The 22,107-nt window shown below is 44.9% G+C and overlaps 2 protein-coding genes across 2 annotated transcripts; one reads left to right on the forward strand and one right to left on the reverse strand.

Moving 5' to 3' along the window:
• The first annotated feature begins 167 nt into the window (after window positions 1-167).
• Window positions 168-6,501, forward strand: LOC129829173 (Golgi to ER traffic protein 4 homolog). The gene is made up of 9 exons (XM_055890776.1): window positions 168-959; window positions 2,894-2,972; window positions 3,136-3,217; window positions 3,319-3,468; window positions 3,565-3,703; window positions 3,830-3,970; window positions 4,068-4,143; window positions 4,251-4,323; window positions 4,447-6,501. The coding sequence occupies exons 1-9, from the start codon at window positions 817-819 to the stop codon at window positions 4,527-4,529; spliced, it is 966 nt and encodes a 321-aa protein (XP_055746751.1). The 5' UTR covers window positions 168-816; the 3' UTR covers window positions 4,530-6,501.
• Window positions 6,502-6,604: 103 nt separating this feature from the next.
• Window positions 6,605-22,037, reverse strand: vps35l (VPS35 endosomal protein sorting factor like). Its single transcript, XM_055890772.1, has 29 exons — window positions 21,932-22,037; window positions 21,480-21,579; window positions 20,999-21,184; window positions 20,659-20,778; window positions 20,529-20,553; window positions 20,322-20,401; window positions 20,091-20,219; window positions 18,458-18,542; window positions 18,245-18,301; window positions 18,053-18,149; window positions 17,150-17,197; window positions 16,955-17,048; window positions 16,512-16,712; window positions 14,858-14,904; window positions 10,407-10,518; window positions 10,148-10,264; window positions 10,000-10,053; window positions 9,748-9,891; window positions 9,571-9,656; window positions 9,341-9,421; window positions 9,190-9,253; window positions 8,968-9,066; window positions 8,662-8,739; window positions 8,455-8,569; window positions 8,213-8,352; window positions 7,951-8,116; window positions 7,545-7,663; window positions 7,286-7,432; window positions 6,605-7,182 (listed from the first exon to the last, which is right to left on the reverse strand). The coding sequence occupies exons 1-29, from the start codon at window positions 21,946-21,948 to the stop codon at window positions 7,084-7,086; spliced, it is 2,907 nt and encodes a 968-aa protein (XP_055746747.1). The 5' UTR covers window positions 21,949-22,037; the 3' UTR covers window positions 6,605-7,083.
• Window positions 22,038-22,107: the final 70 nt, after the last annotated feature.

The following is a 22,107-nucleotide window of genomic DNA, read 5'->3' on the forward strand; positions in this document are numbered from 1 at the left end:
CACATAAAGATTTTGACATGTTTCCAATAACTGGGGGGGGAAATACACAACGGACAGTGTATGTATGGCACACTCGTCCTAGACTGAACAGCGAAATCTGGATCCATGAGAGCTGGGTGGTGAATTCTCAGGTGCAGCGGTCTCTAGTGGTAGGTATTCATCTGCGGTGGTAGAATCACTCGACAATGAGAGCGGGGCAGCAGTAGTCAAGTTTGGTACTCCGTCTGAGGAAGCCGGTGCAGTATTTTCACCTCACAGGAGCTGCTCAGAGCTGGACTGGACATACACTGAATCTACACAGAACAGCTATACAGCATAGTGGGAAGTCTAGCCTTATCACATTCAACGTTTTCTGATAAAGTACTATACCGTTAGCTCGCTAACGTTACATAGTCATGTGCTCCATCTTCCAGACCAGGATGAAGTTTGGTTGACATGGGTGTCCCACTGCCGCTGGGATCATGCTGTATATGATCATTATGAGATGCCTTAAAATGATAAGTTAATTTAACTAGGTATATTTAACAATGTTAGCTTGGCTATCGGTGCTTACCAAGTATCGTCAGATAGCCAGGTCATATTTACATAACATTAACGCCTTAGATCAGAGATAATGCACATAGCTAGATAAAGGTAACTAATACAACCATAATGTGTTTCAGTGTCTAAGAAATAGTGAAATATTTAGCGGGGAATTTAGAAACGAGTGCAAATACCAAACTACGGCAAGTGAAATAGGTCATAGGTATTTTTTGTGCATCCGCTTTCTGCACTGTCAACGCTTGGCTTGGTTGTTGGGCCGAGCTGCTGGGAACAATGATGTCGGAGCAGGAGGCTCTGAAGTGCTCCAGCGCAAGAAACCGTGGAGGGACGCAGCGGGTTGAAGGGAAACTGCGAGCCAGTGTAGAGAAGGGAGATTACTATGAGGCTCACCAGATGTACAGAACCTTGTTTTTTAGGTAAGACATTTACATTTTCGTTACCCTGGCTAAATTATCAATTGGATTCTTGGGCCTTCATTTTCCTGATCTTTCTGCTTAGCAACCTTGCTGCCTCCATTATATTGCCTGATTCGTCGATTCACGGTACTGCCCCACCCACTCGGGTCAGTCCTTATTTTTGAATGGACAGTTTTCTGCGTCAATCACTCAGTCAAAGAATGGGAATTATCCGCCTAGCTAGCTAGCCTAGTTAGCTAATCAATGTCGCAATAATATAAGTTAGTGCCAACCCATCTCCTTTACTACCGTTAGCTAGCTAGCTATCTACCCGCAATGCCAATGTTCGTTTAGTAAAGACAACAGTTCACTAACCTGGCACACTTACAAACAGTACAGACTGTCAGCCCAAGCCCAGCAAAAACCATGTCAAGTACTAGTTAGCTAACGCTAACTAATTTGCCATCTAGATTGGTTTGTAGTTAGCTGGTTAGTACATGTAGATAGAATTAACTAGTTAACGTTAGCTTGTCAACTTTGCTAAGCATGCACAATCAATTAAGCTATGGTGTTTGGTATTGCCCATGATTCATGACGTCCCGTCACCATCACTATGGTCTCATTCATTAACTTGTTGTTGGATGAGCTCCCATGTTTGACAGTCATGACAGGTAGTCTAACTGCACATGAGAACGGTGTGGGCACAGCCTTTACGTTAACTAAGGGTGTTTTTACATATAGTACTATTTAAAGAAGTGAACTCTGGGGTAAAAAAGCGAAAGAACGACTTTCCCTTTGCATTCACATTGCTATGTTTAGAATGGTACCAATATATTTTTCCAACATTCACTCACTGCACTCTGGGTAAAAGTATAGGACAAGCCATTCCTTCAGACAGCTAGATATACCAACATACATTTTGGAAGCTAATAGATTGCATTTTGTTTAAACGTGAGACATAGTCATTGTAATTAGAAGATAATATTAACATGTAAATATTATTGGCAACAGATTCAATTTTATTTATTTATTTTATTTCACCTTTATTTAACCAGGTAGGCAAGTTGAGAACACATTCCAGCCTTAATTTCTCAGAACAAGAATAGACTGAGGAGTTTCAGAAGAAAGTACTTTTTTTCTGGCCATTTTGAGCCTGTAATCGAACACACAAATGCTGATGCTCCAGATAGTCAACTAGTCTAAAGAAGGCCAGTTTTATTGCTTCTTTAATTAGCACAGCAGTTTTCAGCTGTGCTAACATGATTGCGAAAGGGTTTTCTAATGATCAATTAGCCTTTTAAAATGATAAACTTGGATTAGCTAACACAACATGCCATTGGAACACAGGAGTGATGGTTGCTGATAATGGGCCTCTGTACGCCTATGTAGATATTCCATAAAAAAAACCTGCCGTTTCCAGCTACAATAGTCATTAACAACGTCTACACTGTATTTCTGATCAATTTGATGTTATTTTATGGACAAAAAATGTGCTTTTCTTTCAAAAACAAAGTCATTTCTAAGTGACCCCAACCTTTTAAACTGTAGTATATGTTTGTGTTCACATTGCCCTAAGGAAGGGAACCAGATGGAAATCAAGCAAACCAAACTCAGACCACCTCTCAAGATGGTCTCAGTTCGGTTCGCATCGGGGGCTCTTTTGAGGGGTCTGAGTTCCTTTGGATTGTTCACTTTCAACTTAACTTACCAACATTTTTTGTGGAAATCACAACATTTGGCTGAAAGGGACCAAGTGTGAAAACACCCTGAGTGACAGTTCACTGTTATTTACTGTTGTGTATTGAGAAATGTTGGCTCAGTGACTGAGTACTACTTTTCAGCCCTCAGTATTTCCTAGGTGGACCACTACACTACCATTCCTATTGCCACTTTCTTAACCTGGTTTGAATGCAGTTTGTCAGTGACATAACATTTGCCATCTCTGTTTGACACAGGTATATGTCACAGGCAAAGCATGCAGATGCCAGGGAGTTGATGTACAATGGCGCCCAGCTCTTCTTCAGTTACAACCAGGTATAAGAAAGCCTGGCACTGGGGCATTCATACATTAATGTCATTTTTGTAGTGTCTCTTTTTGAGTCTAAGCGCTATAGCGAGCAATCGTATTGTTTCACAACTCAACAGTTGTATAAGAGTTCTGTGGCAAATTATGATCTTTTTTTTTTGTCATCCGCAGCTCAACAGCGCTGCAGACCTGTCAATGTTGGTGCTGGAGTCTTTGGAGAAATCAGAGGCAACAGTAGAGGATGAAGACTTAGGTGAGTGAACATGCATAATGCATCGTAATGAAACATTATGAACACAGTTGGTGTCAGTGTACCGTCGTCTCTGTGTTAACCTCATCTGTGTTGCATTGCAGAGCACCTGGCTAAGCTGTTCAGTTTGATGGACCCCAACTCCCCAGAGAGAGTAGCATTTGTGTCTCGCGCACTCAAGTGGTCCACAGGCGGCTCGGGGAAGCTGGGCTCCCCCAAACTGCATCAGCTCCTGGCAGTCACATTGTGGAAAGGTATTCAATGGGAAAACTCTGAACATTTTCAACTGCAAAGATATCATTGTTCCACTCAACAAAGAGCTTGAATATGATTTAATTCTATCTGCTTAGAGCAAAACTACAGTGAGTCTCGCTACCACTTCTTGCACTCCTCTGATGGAGAGGGCTGTGCCCAGATGCTGGTGGAGTACTCAGCGCAGCGGGGGTTTCGCAGCGAGGTGGACATGTTTGTGGCGCAGGCCGTCCTACAGTAAGTCTGTCTCGCGGCACCTAGATCTGTTTTCAGTCTGTCATCAATAGCTGTTTGCTATGTTGTTTAATTGCTTTTTCAGCTCTGTCCCTCCCCTCCCCCTCTCTCTTTCCCCTCACTGCTCAGGTTCCTCTGTCTCAAGAACAAAAACAGTGCATCTGTGGTGTTCAGCACATATACTCAGAAACACCCTTCAATAGAGAAGGGCCCTCCCTTTGTTCAGCCCTTGCTCAACTTCATCTGGTTTCTCTTGCTGGCAGTGGATGGGTAAGGCCTTGTTTGTTCAACCACCCTTCGAATAAAACCCACATTGTTTTGCCAGGTTCTCATAAATGTGCCTCCCCTTGTATGTTCTCCTCTGCAGAGGGAAATTAACAGTGTTCACAGTGCTATGTGAACAGTATCAGCCTTCCCTGAAGAGGGACCCTATGTATAATGAGGTGAGTTTGACCATTTAGTGAGTGTCCCTCCGTGGTCACGTAGCATTATAACTCCGCATGGTGTCTAATAATAATTTTCCTGTTACATTGACTGCCTGCTGCATCAGTATCTCGACAGAATTGGTCAGCTTTTCTTTGGGGTGCCACCCAAACAGTCCTCATCATATGGTGGATTGCTCGGTAAGTGCTTGTGACTCACTGCAGACTATTTTTACAAACCCCATTCTGATCACCATTGAAAGCTGCGTTGGGTAAACAGTAGTTTTTTTTGTGTTTCATTGGAGTGTGTTCTGTGTCTGTCAGGAAACCTGTTGAACAGCCTGATGGGTTCAGATGAGGAGGGAGAGGAAGCACAGGAGGACGGCAGCCCCATTGAGCTGGACTGAGAGCTCTGGGACGAGCAAGGCTGACCCCCGCCCCGCCCAGGGGGTTGCAGAGGCATGCTGGTCTCCCTACCTACCAGTTCCCCAAGACATCCAACCAGAACCAGAACAAAGAGCAGGCCAAACTATCCCTCTCAGCACTGCCTGGACTGCGCAAAAATGCAAATGCTTTCCGTTTGAGTTATATTATATTTGGTTTTATTTTCATTATTTTATTTCTTAATTTTGGACAATTTTCTGTGTATTTTTTTAATTTTTGTTTTTTAAGGAAAGCAGCTGCAATCCTTACTTCCTGGACTTCTCATTTTCTCTCATCCCCAGGGACAGAAAAGATTCAACAATGGCTGCATATGAATTTGTCATAATTAACTCCTAAAATAACACATCATCCTGGGATACAACATCAAAGAAAAACACTTCTTTCTAGGGAGTAACGCGTTTTCTCCCCATTCACCATGCATCCACCGGAGGTGGAGGTAGTAATTTCTATTAAAGAGTTACTATAACCAACTTGTAATCCATGTAAATGTTCAATAATAATCAGGAGTGATTGGGGGTGTCGTGTCAGTGGGGAGAGACATACAGGTAACTGCCAAAATAATGGGAACACTTGAGTAAATGAGGGATGAAAGTGTATTGAAAGCAGGTGGATTAACGTCACATCTTGCTTGGGGTCGTGTATAAAAATCCATCATTTTGGCTACCATGGCTATTCCCTTATAGAATGGCAATGCCCCCATCCACAAGGCACGAGATCTCAACCCAAATGAACAGTTATGTGAGATTCTGGAGCGGTGCCTGAGACAGCGTTTCGGTTTCTCCATCAACAAAACAGCAAATGATGGAATTTCTCGTGGAAGAATGGTGTCGCATCCCTCCAATAGAGTTCCAGACACTAGAATCTATGCCAATGTGCATGGAAGCTGTTCTTGATCAACGTCCTAATAAGACGCTGTGTTGGGGTTTCCTTTATTCTGTCAGTTACCTCTACCTGTCGGGCATCGTATACCTGGCTGCAAACTAAAGCCGGATTTGATCACTATTCATAATCTGTTACGTATGGGAGATTACATGTGTTTAAATCGACAGGAGTGGATGGGTATGCTCGGATCATATATACGTGGCTGTGTGTGTGTTGATGAATGTATTTGGCATGTTCATGTAAATGCAAGTCAGTTCCGTTGAAGTCTTCTATTTTGAGCGCCTCCCCCTAGGTACATTTTCAGTTTGAGTTGGTGACTGCTCCATTTTGTCGGTCCAGATGTTTGACTGCGATCAGACGGACGAAGAGAAGATTAAACAACTTGAAACAATCCCCGCCTACCGTAGTATTATATTGTCTATTATCCAGAAGCTTAGTCATTTATCTTACCGGGTTTAAACGCATACTCCAGTATCCAAAATGAATATTCATTTACATGGAGCGAGTGGTTGTTTAAATCAGTACTTTTACATTTTCTTCTGCTACTGTACATGTTTTGGGATTTTTTTTGAATTCATGTTTTACAGGTTCTTATCCGTTTTGGAATTATAACCGCTGTAGAAATTCTCATGGGTGAATCTTCCAAGCTAATCTACAGCCACCTCGAGATATTTTGTTATTATAAAGTTAAATCCTTGATAATAGTCAAGATGTCCATTAGGGTGTTACAACTATAACATCTCTTAACTTAAGAATACAAGTTAATGCTACTGGTTACATAAGTATTCAATGCACCAATATGTAGCCTGGATAGGATAAAAGGTCTGAATCAAATATTCCTCCTGCTTTGAGAGTCGTACGGTAACGCACAGAACGTTTAGGAAATGATACCAGAGTTGTGTGACCAAAGGCTTTTAGACAGACCAGAGCTCTGGCGAGCTAGCCGGCATGTTGGAACATAACATTTTGTTTTTGAGTTTCATTTGAATGCAAATGGGGGTGGTTTGCCTTTTAAAATGTTACACTAATTGAGTAAATAAACAACTGATGATAGCTTCTCTGTCCTCACTGTCTGTTTAAAGAGTGCTAGGCTTGAAAGTGTTGTTTGCACTTAGAGAAGCCAATCATTTGTTACAAATACACAACACTGCCATGGTTTGGTTTTGCTTTTTTCAATCACGTAAGTTCAGACATTTTACAATGATATACAAAATGTTAGCACAGAATGGAGAAACTTAATTTCAGTACAGTACAAATCCATAAACAAGTATACAATCACTGAAATGCAGGGAAGTTTAACGGCATTGCATGAATCAGTTCCAACAAAATCTTTCCAACAATGGCGTACCAAGGACCTCTTGTTTGCAGGGCTATCTAGCCCCAGTCCTTGAGGACTGATCTGTCTTGAGTTTTCATATCAATCTGGCAATGAATTAATCAGTTGATTGGCTAGAGTCTACACACCTAGTTTCCTAGGTCCAAATGAAATACTGAAGGATGAGAATCAGAACATGTACAGCCCTCCAAGATCCTGGTTGACAGATCTTGGGCACTAAACAGAGAATGAAATTACAAGGCGAGACAATCCCTCCAGTGCACATAGATATATGGGAAAAGGGGATGCAGTCGATGTCCTCAGGTCCTGGACTGCAAGGTGAGGCGTTGAATCATGTCTGAAAGGTGAGCCATGTCGGGCTGCTGGGCCTGGTGCTTGATGAACTCTAGTGTCCGCACCTGTCGAGAAATATGTTGTGTATACAGAGATTTGATTAGACTTATACTGTATCCCCTATGTTTTATTGTTCCTATGGCTAAAAACTGCCTGTGTTTTACTCACAGAGGTGCGTGTGTTGCAGTAGCCCTGCTTGTGGCTCAGATTCCACAGGTTGACAGCCAGCTGGTTGAGTTTGTTGTTGCGTAGGTCCCCATGAGCTAGGAGGCAGCCAAACAGAGAGAAGGCCAGACAACCCTGTCTATGAACACTCTACAACAGAGGAAGGGATAAGAGAGGAGAGTTAAACATGTTTATGGATATATATACAAAAAACAATGTATAACCGGGGACTTTCTCAGGACACTGGCATAGTGCGTCCTACCTCATCTCTACCCAAGGTCTTGAGGTGGTCCAGCACTTGTCCAATCAGAGTTTCACATAACTTGTTGATCTCTGCCAAAAACTTGGGATCTCCTCCATAAAGGGTTTCATTCGAGTCCACTGGGAAAGAGGAAGGAAGGAGGTGTGTCAGCTGGCTTTGACTCCAATTATCCTTTCAGTTCACACTCTTCTATATTTCTAGCCGATTCTGAGAGACCAATATCATTTGGCCCTCTGATAGTGGGTTCGATTTCCGGGACCACCCGTACTTAAAAAATATATATATGAATGCGTGACTGTAAGCCGCATTGGATAAAAGTGTTAGCTAAAAGCCATATAGTATTATATTACATGCCACATAAACCTGAAAAGTATGGGAAAAGAGGGTGTGTGTTTGTAGGTAGTACCTTTGGGGATGGAATAGAGGTAGCTCTCCTGACTCATGGCAGCCAGTAGTGGCAGGGCGCTGATGTAGACTTGGACCTTGGCGTCACTGTTGTCCTCCCAGGTGTAGTCCTGCACCATGTTGAGCAGCCCACGCACAAGGAACAACACCCCTGCCTCAGGGTGGTCCTGGACACACACACACACACAGGAAGTACTTCCTTGACATCTCCTATTTCTTCTGTTATTTCAAGCATTATGGGAAAAGCAGGGATGTTTCCTTACCGGCACAACTAGTAGTGCTGACAGGAAGTTGTTGATGAAGTCAAGCAGGAAGCCCTCAGAAGAGCGCAGTTTGCCCTCGATACTGATACTGCGTGGCACCTCTGGCAACACACTGACCGCTGCCTTCAGGAATGCATCCGCTAGGAGAGAGCGATAACAATGAATGAGAATTCACTTCAGAACTGGTGAAAACCTCAGGACTCTGGGTCTGTCTATTCTGAACAGAGCACACTCAGACTCACCCTGGGAAAGACACTGGTTGGCCAGGGCCACCTGCCCAGACAGCAGATAGAGGTTAAGGCGGCTGAAGATGCTGGTGAGGGAGGGAATGGTGATGAAGCTGTATGCAGCACATGCCTGAGAGAGAGACCGAGGATTCAGTGATGTATTAGTGGCCATATTGAGGACACAGATATTGGGGTTATAGACAGTGAGGTAGCATGACCCACCCTGACAAAAGCAGCAGTCTTGCGGGAGTGGCTCCCCCTCATCACACGCCTCGTCTCCATGGCCAGCTGGTTCACAGTCTGAGAGAAGAGGACAAAAGTTCTGCGCGTGTATGTACAGTATATATATGACCATGACAAAATGATTAAAAAAGGTTAAGCTAGATTCATATCAACTGTCAAAAGAAGTCGGTTTTGTATTGCAACGCAAAGCAGAACCACGTCGAGGTGTGGTCCCACATGCGCACACACAGATAAGACGATGAAGGTAGGGTATGGTGGGTCCCTTGGCTGCTGTGCTGTACTCACGTGGATGAGCTGCACCAGCACTGGCTCCAGGTTACAGAAGGTGGCCCGGGCCTCCACACAGAAACTCAGCTGCTGCTCAAAGTCACGGCCAAACGACACCTGGAGAGAGAGAGAGACAGAGAGACATTTGCTGAGTCACTATCCGTCAACTTTGGAAATGCAGGGGGGGGGAGGAGTGTCTGGAGACCCAGAGGATGGGCAGTCTGAGTCGAAGACACTCACCATGCGTATGAAGCCATTGATCAATAAGGCCAGAGATCTCTTCTCGTCCTCCAGCGTCAGAGCACTAAGGGACACATAGAGAGTAGGGTAATTTATAACATACACGCACGCACGCACACACACACACACACACACACAGTTGGCTACTTACTTGACAGAGTCGTGCATGGTCTTGCAGACGTGGAGTAGAGCATTGAGGATGACAGGATCTCTAGTGGGCTCCTGCTGGTGTCTGAGAAGACAGAAAGACAGACAGACATGAGGGATAGACACGGAAGCAAACTGACTTCACACGTACAGTGTGGAAGAGACATTTAGCCTGGGCAACATTAGCCACGTAGCATGACAACAGCCAAAAGTTGTTGGCTAAACCAGACGTACTTGATGAAGACGTCCATGATGGAGCGACACACCTCCACCCTGACGCTGTCCTTCTGGAACATGTCCATGAAGGGAAGAAAACGCTCCTGAGGGGGGGGGAGAAACTAGTTAGATCTATCCGCTAATAAAAACACAAGTGATTGTTTGAGACTGGAGAATGTCAACACCAAGTCTTACCATGGAGAAGAGGACAGAGAAGTCATGAAAGTAGGTGAGGATCTTCTTTATCACGGACTGAAGCTGAGGATAGGCATCCTCAAAGGCCCGGTCTGGGGTCATGTGCTTGATGATGTCAGAGAGCACAGTGTTGACCTCACGTTTCTTAGAATAAGATCAGAGAAAATACGGATTATATAGCTGGAATCATTTAGAGACCCTTGTGCTTGGAACTCTTTCAGTGGCAGCTCTGTAATTCTCTTGGACACTCACAGTGAAGTGACGACAGGTGAACTCCACCCAGATCTCAGCACAGTTGATGTAATCCTGGAATAAGACAATGAAACATTTACAACCACTTGTTAATGTGAACCACCAAGCACGCCTTCATTGCCTAAGAGGGTTATTATTTGTTATGTACCTGTGGACTTCGCACTTTGGTGATGACCTTCCAGGCCTCATTGAGGATGGGCAGCCTTTCTGCCTCAGGAGGGTCAGCACAGGCCAGACTGCGGCCCAGAGAGCCAAACAACAGGTGCTGAAGGAGGACAGAGAGAGGAAGTTGAAGAGTAAACAACACAGATAACAGGTAAAAGCTATTTTGGAGGCAGAAGGGAGGGGCAAACAATGCTATTTTTAGAGCACATTTGGAGGACATGGTGAATGTGGATGTGTCTAACCTTAGGGAATCCTGCCTCGTCGCAGTCCTTGATCATGCCGATGAAGTCGGTGGCTCTCGTCGCGATAAACTCCGCCCTGAACGCCCACATCACCGAGTTCAGCAGCAGGGCACTGTGGGGAAATCAACATTAGTTTAGACTCAATGCCCAGGTTTGGCTTCCTGTGGACATGGGTAATATACTGTACATCTAGTTGTTTTTTTATATGAAAGTTCAAAACCAAACGACAGCCTCGGGTAAGGTTAAGGGGGGTGTATCTTTGTAAACAACAGCTGGTACGCAATCTCTAACGTTAAGGAAATCTCGACTTCTTGCTCGCCTGAATTAGAATACCTCATGTTGACCTGCAGACCATACTATTCAACAAGAGAGTTTTCATCTATACCGAACAAAAATATAAACACAACATGTAAAGTGTTGGTCCCATGTTTCATGAGCTGAAATAAAAGTTTCCAGAAATGTTCCAAATGGACAAAAAGCTTATTTCTCAAAAATGTTGTTCACAAATTTGATTGCATCCCTATTAGTGAGCATTTCTCCTTTGCCAAGATAATCCATCCATCTGACAGGTGTGGCATATCAAGAAGCTGATTAAACAGCACGATCATTACACAGCTGCACCTTGTGCTGGGGAAAATTAAAGGCCACTCTAAAATGTGCAGTTTGTCACACAACGCAATGCCACAGATGTCTCAAGCATTTGGCATGCTGACTGCATAAATGTCCACCAAAGCTGTTGCCTGAGAATTGACCGTTCATCTCTCTACCATAAGCCGCCTCCAACGTCATTTTAAAGAATTTGGCAGTACGTCCAACTGGCCTCACAACCACAGACCCCGTGTAACCAGCCCAGGACCTCCACATCTGGCTTCTTCACCTGCGGGATCATCTGAGACCAGCCACCCGGACAGCTGATGAAACTGAGGAGTATTTCGGTCTGTAATAAATCTCTTTTGTGGAGAAAAATTCATTCTGATTGGCTGGTCCTGGCTCCCCAGTTGGTGGGCCTATGCCCTCCGAGGCCCATCCATGGCTGTGCCCCTGCCCAGTCATGTGAAATCCACAGATTTCCTTATATGAAATGTAAATCAGTAAAATCATTGAAATTGTTTCATGTTGCATTTATATTTCTGTTCAGTATATATTTTTTGAAGCTGTCTATTTACCATCACAAACTGATGCTGGCACTAAGGCCGCACCAATTGAGCTGTACGGGGCCATAAGCAAAGAAAATGCACATCCAGTGGCGGCGCTCCTAGAGGCCGGTGATTTTAATACAGGTAAACTGAAATCCGTTTTACATAATTGTTGAAAGCATGTAACCTGTGCAACTGGAGGCGACAAAAATCTATATCACATTTACTCCACACACAGAAACAAATACAAAGCTCTCCCTCGCACTCCCTTTGGCAAATCTGACCATAATTATATCCTAATGATTCCTGCTTACAAGCCAAAACTCAAAACAGGAAGTATCAATGACGCGCTCAATACGGAAGTCGTCAGATGAAGAGGATGCTAAGCTACATGACTCTTTCGCTAGCATACAGTCGTGGCCAAAAGTTGAGAATGACACAAATATTAATTTTCACAAAGTCTGCTGCCTCAGTTTGTATGATGGCAATTTGCATATACTCCAGAATGTTATGAAGAGTGATCAGATGAATTGCAATTAATTGCAAAGTCCCTCTTTGCCATGCAAATGAACTGAATTTCCACTGCATTTCAGCCCTGCCACAAAAGGACCAGCTGACATCATGTCAGTGATTCTCTCGTTAACACAGGTGTGAGTGTTGACGAGGACAAGGCTGGAGATCACTCTGTCGAATAACAGACTGGAAGCTTCAAAAGAAGGGTGGTGCTTGGAATCATTGTTCTTCCTCTGTCAAACATGGTTACCTGCAAGGAAAAACGTGCTGTCATCATTGCTTTGCACAAAAAGGGCTTCACAGGCAAGGATATTGCTGCCAGTAGGATTGCACCTAAATCAACCATTTATTGGATCATCAAGAACTTCAAGGAGAGTGGTTCAATTGTTGTGAAGATGGCTTCAGGGAGCCCAAGAAAGTCCAGCAAGCGCCAGGACCGTCTCCTTAAGTTGATTCAGCTGTGGGATCGGGGCACCACCAGTACAGAGCTTGCTCAGGAATGGCAGCAGGCAGGTATGAGTGCATCTGCACGCACAGTGAGGCGAAGACTTTTGGAGACAATTTTTCCTAGGAACACAGCCATGAATAAAGAATGGTACCAACACATCCTCCGAGAGCAACTTCTCCCAACCATCCAGGAACAGTTTGGTGACAAACAATGCCTTTTCCAGCATGATGGAGCACCTTGCCATAAGGCAAAAGTGATACTTAAATGGCTCGGGGAACAAAATATCGATATTTTGGGTCCATGGCCAGGAACTCCCCAGACCTTAATCCCATTGAGAACTTGTGGTCAATCCTCAAGAGGCAGGTGGACAAACAAAACCCCACAAATTCTGACAAACTCCAAGCATTGATTATGCAAGAATGGGCTGCCATCAGTCAGGATGTGGCCCAGAAGTTAATTGACAGCATGCCAGGGCGGATTGCAGAGGTCTTGAAAAAGAAGGGTCAACACTGCAAATATTCTTTGCATCAACTTTATGGAATTGTCAATGAAAGCCTTTGACACTTATGAAATGCTTGTAATTATACTTCAGTATTCCATAGTAACATCTGACAAAAATATCTAAAGACACTGAAGCAGCAAACTTTGTGGAAATTAATATGTGTCATTCTCAAATTTTGGCCATGACTGTAGACTGTAAGATGTATTGGGATTCATCTGATAACATTGAGGAGTTTACCACATCAGTCACCGGCTTCATTAATAAGTGCATCGACGTCGTCCCCACAAACTATCACAGACAAAGGGAAACCAATCCGCAAACTGCCCAGTGACACAAGCCTACCAGACAAACTGTCTATGCTCGCTTTGAGGCAAACAACACTGAGGCAAGCAACACTGAACCATGCATGAGAGCTCCAGCTGTTCCACCATCATCCAAGACACCCTGGACCCACTCCAGTTCCCATACCGGCCCAACAGATCCACAGATGACACAATCTCTATTGTACTCCACACCGCCCTCTCCCACTTGGACAAGAGGAACACCTATTTGAGAATGCTGTTCATTGAGTATAGCTCAGGGTTCAACACCATAGTACCTTCCAAGCTCATCACTGAGCTCAGGACCCTGGGACTGAACGCCTCCCTCTGCAACTGGATCCTGGACTTCCTGATGGGCCTCCCCAAGTGGTGAAAGTAGGCAACAACACATCTGCAATGCTGACCCTCAACGCGGGGGCCCCTCAGGGGTGCGTTCTTAGTCCCCTCCTGTACTCCCTGTTCACCCACAACTACCTGGCCACGTACGACTCCAACACAATCATTACGTTTTCTGACAACACGACGGTGGTTGGCCTGATCACCGACGATGAGACAGCCTATAGGGAGGAGGTCAGAGACCTGGCAGTGTGGTGCCAGTACAACAACCTTTCAATGTCAGCAAGACAATTGAGATGATTGTGGACTACAGGAAACGGTTGGCCAAAAACGCCCTCATCCACAGGAATGTAGTGGAGTGGGTTGTTAGCTTCAAGTTCCGCCGTGTCCACATCACTAAGGAATTATCATGGTCCACACACACACACACACACACCTACACAGCGTCACCATTGAGAGCATCTTGACTGGCTGCATCACCGCTTGGTATGGTAACTGTTTGGCTTCTGACTGCAAGGTGTTAAAGAGGGTAGTGCGTATGGCCCAGTACATCACTAGGGCCGAGCTCCCTGCCATCCAGGACCTCTACACCAGGCAGTGTCAGATGATGGCCCTAAAAATTGTCAAAGCCACCCAAGTCATAGACTCTACTCTCTTCTACCACACGACAAATGGTAACGACGCACCAAGTCTGGAACCAACAGGATCCTGAACAGCTTCTACCCCGAAGCCATAAGACTGCTCGATAGTTAGTTAAATAGTTCACCAAATAGCTACCCGGTCTATCTACATTGATCCCTTTTTTGCACCAACTCTTTTGACTCATCACATACACTGCTGCTACTGCTTATTATCTATCCTATTGCCTAGTCACTTTATCCCTACCTACATATCTACCTCAACCTCGTAACCCTGCACATCGACTCAGTACTGGTACCTCGTGTAAATAGCCAGTTATAGTGACTCATTGTGTATTTATTCCTAGAGTTATATATATATTTTTTATTTCTCTATTTTTCTCTCTGCATTGTTGGGAAGGGCCCGCAAGTATGCTTTTCACTGTTTGTCTACACCTGTCGTTTACGAAGCATGTGAAAAATAACATTTGATCTGTATTACAGGAACGTGTGCCACCACAAGGTAACCCAGAGCATCTGGCTTCTAAAGAAATCCCTCTGGTGTAGAGGAGTACTCACTTATTCCCAAGCTTTTTGCACCTCTCCATCATCTCTGTTAGCAGGGCCTGCAATGGAATAATGGATGTCAAATAAACTCAGCAAAAAAAAAGAAACGTCCCTTTCTCAGGAGCCTGTCTTTCCAAGGTAATTCGTAAAAATCCAAATAACTTCACAGATCTTCATTGTAAAAGGTTTAAACACTGTTTCCCATGCTTGTTCAATGAACCATAAACAATTAATGAACATGCACCTGTGGAACGGTCGTTAAGTCACTAACAGCTTACAGATGGTAGGCAATTAAGGTCACAGTTATGAAAACTTAGGACACTAAAGAGGCCTTTCTACTGACTCTGAAAAACACACACAAAAAAAAGATGCCCAGGGTCTCTGCTCATCTGCGTGAACGTGGCTTAGGCATGCTGCGAGGAGGCATGAGGACTGCAGATGTGGCCAGGGCAAAGAATTGCAATGTCCGTACTGTGAGACGCCTAAGACAGCGCTACAGGGAGACAGGACGGACAGCTGATCGTCCTCGCAGTGGCAGACCACCTGCACAGGATCGGTACATCCGAACATCACACCTGCGGGACAGGTACAGAATGGCAACAACAACTGCCTGATTTACACCAGGAACGCACAATCCCTTCATCAGTGCTCAGACTGTCCGCAATAGGCTGAGAGAGGCTGGACTGAGGGCTTGTAGGCCTGTTGTAAGGCAGGTCCTCACCAGACATCACCGGCAACAACGTCGCCTATGGGCACAAACCCAGCGTCGCTGGACCAGACAGGACTGGCAAAAAGTGCTCTAAACTGACGAGTCACGGTTTTGTCTAACCAGGGGTGATGGTTGGATTCGCGTTTATCGTCGAAGGAATGAGCGTTACACTGAGGCCTGTACTCTGGAGCGGGATCGATTTGGAGGTGGAGGGTCCATCATGGTCTGGGGCGGTGTGTCACAGCATTGTTGTCATTGCAGGCAATCTCAACGCTATGCATTACAGGGAAGACATCTTCCTCCCTCATGTGGTACCCTTCCTGCAGGCTCATCCTGACATGACCCTCCAGCATGACAATGCCACCAGCCATACTGCTCGTTCTGTATGTGATTTCCTGCAAGACAGGAATGTCAGTGTTCTTCCATGGCCAGCGAAGAGCCCGGATCTCAATCACATTGAGCACGTCTGGGAACTGTTGGATCGGAGGGTGAGGGCTAGGGCCATTCCCCCCCAGAAATATCTCGGAACTTGCAGGTGCCTTGGTGGAAGAGTTGGGTAACAACTCACAGCAAGAACTGGCAAATCTGGTGCAGTCCATGAGGAGGAGATGCACTGCAGTACTTAATGCAGCTGGTGGTCACACCAGATACTGACTGTTACTTTTGATTTTGACCCCCCCCCTTTGTTCAGGGACACATTATTCCATGTCTGTGGAACTTGTTCAGTTTATGTCTCAGTTGTTGAATCGTGTTATGCTCATACAAATATTTACACATGTTAAGTTTGCTGAAAATAAACGCAGTTGACAGTGAAAGGACACTTCTTTTTTTTGCTGAGTTTACATGCCAGCGACTGTTATGGGGATATTCCAAATACAATAACTACATAACTCTTATCGGTCAACCTCACTCAATTGTCGGACCCCTGTGGATGTGTTCCGCTGGGTGGCAACGTACCTCTGGTGCTCTGTAGGAGACACACTGCAGGATCCAGTGGATGGCGGGGGAGTAGAGGGTCAGGTAGACGGGGATCTCCACCCTCTGCAGGACCAGCTGGTTCTGGACACTGTCGCCGTGGATCTGACGGAACGTACCCAGCAGGTCAAAGAAGTTCTTGTTCAGGCTGTCCTTCAGGTGAGGAGCCACCTCCATCCCAATCTGGCAGGAGAGAGATGGATGGAGAGAGAGAGAGGGGATTGGTGGAAACAAGTAGAGGTTGAAAATAAGGAGATAAGAGAGATTTAAAATAGAGAGAAGAGAGAATTTATCCCATTCTCATGACTGAGCCAAAATGTAATAAAGGGGGGAAAAAGCAAGAGGGGCGGTTGAAATCTCTGTAAATGAGGGCAACCCCAATGAGAGAGAGTTGAGAGCAAATATGTTCTCGAAGCCAGTCTCACCCTACAGAGGTAGGCCCGGGCATACACGGCCACCAGGGGGTCCCCTATCCCCCGGATCATAGCCGTGAGGCGAGGCACTGTCTCCTGGATCCCACTGAGAACACAGAGAGAGGGAGTGAAACCAGTGAACGGACGGCTAGAGGGATGAGAGAGTGGTGCTAGAGCAAGGTGGGGAAACATGGGAGGGATACTAACCACTTGGTCAAGAAACGGTTACACTTCAGGAGAGCTACCTCTACATATCTGCATGTGGAGTCAAGGATTCAACTCAAACCACTATGTAAGCATGTGATCAGAGACATAGGTAGATGCAGTGAGTTCCAAAAGGTATTGGGACAGTGACACATTGTTTGTTACTTTGGCTCTGTACTCCAGCACTTTGCATTTGAAATGATGCTAACACACAAATATCATACCCCCCAAAATTGTTATTGTAATGGTGAGAGGTTAACATGTCTATGGGGGTATGATATTTGTGCGTCTGTAACTTTCTCACTCATCATTACTCATGATGAATTCAGGACTATCCGTAATCATTGTAGCATCCACATTAATATAGAAGTGTTTAGAAATATATTATATTCTTATTTACAGTAAAAGTGACTCAAAAATGACACAATACATGATTTACCATTCATTTATATGTGGTACAAAATAATCTGAAACACAACCAAAAACAAACAGCAAATGCATCCAACAAGTTTGTAGTCACAAGCTTGATGCAACCATTGCATGTTAGGAATACGGCACCAAATACTAAACTTTTGACTACTTTAACACACATAAATTAAATTTGTCCCAAAACTTTTAGTCCCCTAAAATGGTGGGGAACGACGACTATGTAGCAAAATAGTTGTCATTTTTAAACGGTTCACCCGCTATGGATGAAAATACCCTCAAATTAAAGCTGACAGTCTTTACTTTAAACTCATAGTCATTGTATTATTTCAAATCCAAAGTGCTGAAGCACAGAGACAAAACAACACAAAATGTGCCACTGTCCCAATACTTTTGGAGCTCATCTGTATATGGTAACTGTATGTATGTATAAATAACTTAGTGTGCTACTAGAAAGTTGATGTATATAATAAAGGATACAGTCGTGGGATGAGTTCTCTGATGGAGGCAATTTTGAAGAACCAGTTGAGGCAGGTCTCCTTGGCCGTGTCATTCACTTCATCAGCTGTAAAGGAGTCTGGAGAGGGATATGAATAAATAATAACAAAAAAAAAAAGAAAGGACCATGGAGAGCACTTGGTTTGACACACAGACGCGACACACAGGACATACCTGGTATGGGGCGAGGGTCAGAACACATGGACCAGATCCTCTCATACACCAGACGTCCTAAGAGAGAGAGAGACATTTTGGTCACCTAAAATATCGTGACCCCTTCCTGACAACAATCAAACCCACTACAGCATCCAATGTGAAAAATGTGACTATGTTACTATAGAATGCCCTGCTATTAATTGAAGTGACAGGCCAGTCCTCAGTACTTACCAAAGGTGTCCAGAATGTCTGTGATGAGGACAAACTTGCTTGGGTAGAACTGAATCACAGCTGTGTCTGACAGCAGCTTGGAGCACTAAGACACACACATACAATGACATAAGACAGAAATAACGTTGTATATATACACTGCTCCAAAAAAATAAAGGGAACACTTAAACAACACAATGTAACTCCGAGTCAATCACACTTCTGTGAAATCAAACTGTCCACTTAGGAAGCAACACTGATTGACAATCCATTTCACATGCTGTTGTGCAAATGGAATAGACAAAAGGTGGAAATTAAAGGCAATTAGCAAGACACCCTCAATAAAGGAGTGATTCTGCAGGTGGTGACCACAGACCACTTCTCAGTTCCTATGCTTCCTGGCTGATGTTTTGGTCACTTTTGAATGCTGGCGGTGCTCTCACTCTAGTGGTAGCATGAGACGGAGTCTACAACCCACACAAGTGGCTCAGGTAGTGCAGCTCATCCAGGATGGCACATCAATGCGAGCTGTGGCAAGAAGGTTTGCTGTGTCTGTCAGCGTAGTGTCCAGAGCATGGAGGCACTACCAGGAGACAGGCCAGTACATCAGGAGACGTGGAGGAGGCCGTAGGAGGGCAACAAGCCAGCAGCAGGACCGCTACCTCCGCCTTTGAGCAGGAGGAGTACTGCCAGAGCCCTGCAAAATGACCTCCAGCAGGCCACAAATGTGCATGTGTCTGCTCAAACGGTCAGAAACAGACTCCATGAGGGTGGTATGAGGGCCCGACGTCCACAGGTGGGGGTTGTGCTTACAGCCCAACACCGTGCAGGACGTTTGGCATTTGCCAGAGAACACCAAGATTGCCAAATTCGCCACTGGCGCCCTGTGCTCTTCACAGATGAAAGCAGGTTCACACTGAGCACATGAGCACATGTGACAGACGTGACAGAGTCTGGAGACGCTGTGGAGAACGTTCTGCTGCCTGCAACATCCTCCAGCATGACCGGTTTGGCGGTGGGTCAGTCATGGTGTGGGGTGGCATTTCTTTGTGGGGCCGCACAGCCCTCCATGTGCTCGCCAGAGGTAGCATGACTGCCATTAGGTACCGAGATGAGATCCTCAGAGCCCTTGTGAGACCATATGCTGACACATGCACATTTGATGTACTGGCCTGTCTCCTGGTAGTGCCTCCATGCTCTGGACACTACGCTGACAGACACAGCAAACCTTCTTGCCACAGCTCGCATTGATGTGCCATCCTGGATGAGCTGCACTACCTGAGCCACTTGTGTGGGTTGTAGACTCCGTCTCATGCTACCACTAGAGTGAGAGCACCGCCAGCATTCAAAAGTGACCAAAACATCAGCCAGGAAGCATATGAACTGAGAAGTGGTCTGTGGTCACCACCTGCAGAATCACTCCTTTATTGAGGGTGTCTTGCTAATTGCCTTTAATTTCCACCTTTTGTCTATTCCATTTGCACAACAGCATTTGAAATGTATTGTCAATCAGTGTTGCTTCCTAAGTGGACAGTTTGATTTCACAGAAGTGTGATTGTCTTGGAGTTACATTGTGTTGTTTAAGTGTTCCCTTTATTTTTTTGAGCAGTGTATTACATTGTAATAGATTTGTTACAAGTATTGCAGTTCTGACCTGGATGACGATCTTGAGGGCCTTGACCTTCTGGTCGGAGGCCCAGGCCTCTTTTAGAGACTGGTTGAGCTCCTCGATACGGTTCACATAGTCCTGCTGGGACAGATTCAGCAGCTCCCGCTGAGACCCCTGATGACAGACACACAACATTAGAGACGTAAACACTGACATTCTTGACAACAAAACTCAACAGAGAATGTTCTGGCTGTAGATCCATTCTGCTGTACTTACCTCTTCCAGGTCATCCAGCTCCTCTAGGCGAGTTCGCACCTTCTCCGATACAGCAGAGGAGGCAAGACTGGGAGCCTTGCCTGGAGAATGACAGAAGTGCCACAACAATGCACGTGTGCTTGGGTTTTTTGTCTAGACTCAATCGAGCAAGCTTTCAGAATAGGGGATCTGGTATATCAAAGACTATAAATGTTGGAGTAGACTTACCTTTATCTGAGCCCATGAAGAGATTCTGTCAAAAAAACAAGAGAGAGAAGTCAGTCTTAGTCCCATTACCAAGGATGGGAAAGGGGAAATGTTTCTCTTTGAGGGATTTTAAAGCACAATTATTGCTCACAATGGAGAGCTTCTCCGTGGTAGTGAACCTGGCAAGGATTTCTCCCCGTTTGGATGACCACGGTTCGAAGTCCACTCCAACCTCATCCTCCTTCTCCCTCCTCTTTCCTCTACCCACGTCCTGAACAGAGCACAGAAAAAAATATTTGAGTGAAAGAGAGCGAGAGAAAGAGAGAGAGAAAGAGGAGGAAATTGTGCATGATGCTTTATTTTTAACATCCTTTAACGAGACACAATACAAATATCAGACCCCCCCATCACCGTTGTCCCACTATCAACCTCCCTTCGATCTATCCCTCAGTGAGTATTTCATTCTACCCACACCCCAGTGAATCACTCACCCCAGTGGAGCTGCTCTGTGAGAGGGTTAGGGGGGACTCGCTGACAGAGGCTGCAGCAAACATGGACAGGGGGTCCGTTCCATCCAGCATGGAGCTCAGGGGATCTGGTGCCACGGAGCTGGAAGAGGAGGAAGAGGAGGATGTGCTGCCTTTACGCGCTCCCCTCCGCGACTTGGAGTCTGTCACCTGTGTGGTATGTATGGATGGGTGGAGGGGGAAAAGTTGTTTACCTCTGAGCTACACACACACACACACACACACACACACACACACACACACACACACACACACACACACACACACACACACACACAGATAGAGAGAGAGAGCTATGCTCAAGTGATTAGAAACATGTTCTATGGTAGGATGATTTACTCTTACATTAATGATGATGATGCGAAGAAATGAAGCCTACATACAGTAAGTATCAATTTCTTTACCACATATGGTGTGCATCAACAACATACAGTGCCCTACTCACAGTGATGGACTTGAGGGGATGGTAGTCGCTAAACTCCACTGGGGCGACCTCCAGGCCACAGCTCTGCAGTTCAGACTCATACCTGCGTGCACGAGAGTGCCTGTCACGGGAAAACATATGTTACAGCTTGATTTACTCAGAGGTCTCTGGAATAAACCTGCATTAATACAAACATAGCGCAATATTATCGAAATATGAGGATCCTGCACGTAGAAGTGTGTTCTTTTTTAGATTGTACTTTGATGCTGAATGTTAAGCTAGCTGACATCGTTATAAAAAAATAAAAAAAAGTTGACAGCTCGTGACTTGTTATGACAGCAAGATCATGCAGACCACGCGCATTTTCATTTGTTTTTATGCATCTAGCTATCTTGTTTTGATGTCAATTTCATACTCTTTAAGATTTAAAGGACATCAAAAACAGATTAAGTATCAGAAAAGATGCATCTTACCACTGCACAGCAGCCATTTTTCTCCAGTCATATGACGTCTACACTTCCTGGTTGTAGTACCAATTTTGAGACGACACAGTTTCCTCCTCTAATAAGAGATTTGTCCAGATTTTATTTAAAGTACTAATTAAACATAAATATCCAAAAAGGATGGGTAGCTTAGCGTAACTTGAATA

The sequence above is a fragment of the Salvelinus fontinalis genome, chromosome 30, assembly GCF_029448725.1.
Source record: "Salvelinus fontinalis isolate EN_2023a chromosome 30, ASM2944872v1, whole genome shotgun sequence".
NCBI classification, from domain to species: domain Eukaryota; kingdom Metazoa; phylum Chordata; class Actinopteri; order Salmoniformes; family Salmonidae; genus Salvelinus; species Salvelinus fontinalis.

Bases quoted from the DNA above. Each gene is read 5' to 3' on its own strand.
- LOC129829173 (XM_055890776.1), top strand. From the start codon at position 817: ATGATGTCGGAGCAGGAGGCTCTGAAGTGCTCCAGCGCAAGAAACCGT. The intron at 2,973-3,135 runs GTATAAGAAAGC...TGTCATCCGCAG, and splicing joins TCTTCTTCAGTTACAACCAG to CTCAACAGCGCTGCAGACCT. The intron at 3,218-3,318 runs GTGAGTGAACAT...GTTGCATTGCAG, and splicing joins AGTAGAGGATGAAGACTTAG to AGCACCTGGCTAAGCTGTTC.
- vps35l (XM_055890772.1), bottom strand. The intron at 17,198-18,052 runs GTATCCTTTATT...CTCCACATGCAG, and splicing joins AGAGAACTCATCCCACGACT to ATATGTAGAGGTAGCTCTCC. The intron at 7,183-7,285 runs GTGAGTAAAACA...ATTTCTCGACAG, and splicing joins ACTGCAACACACGCACCTCT to GTGCGGACACTAGAGTTCAT.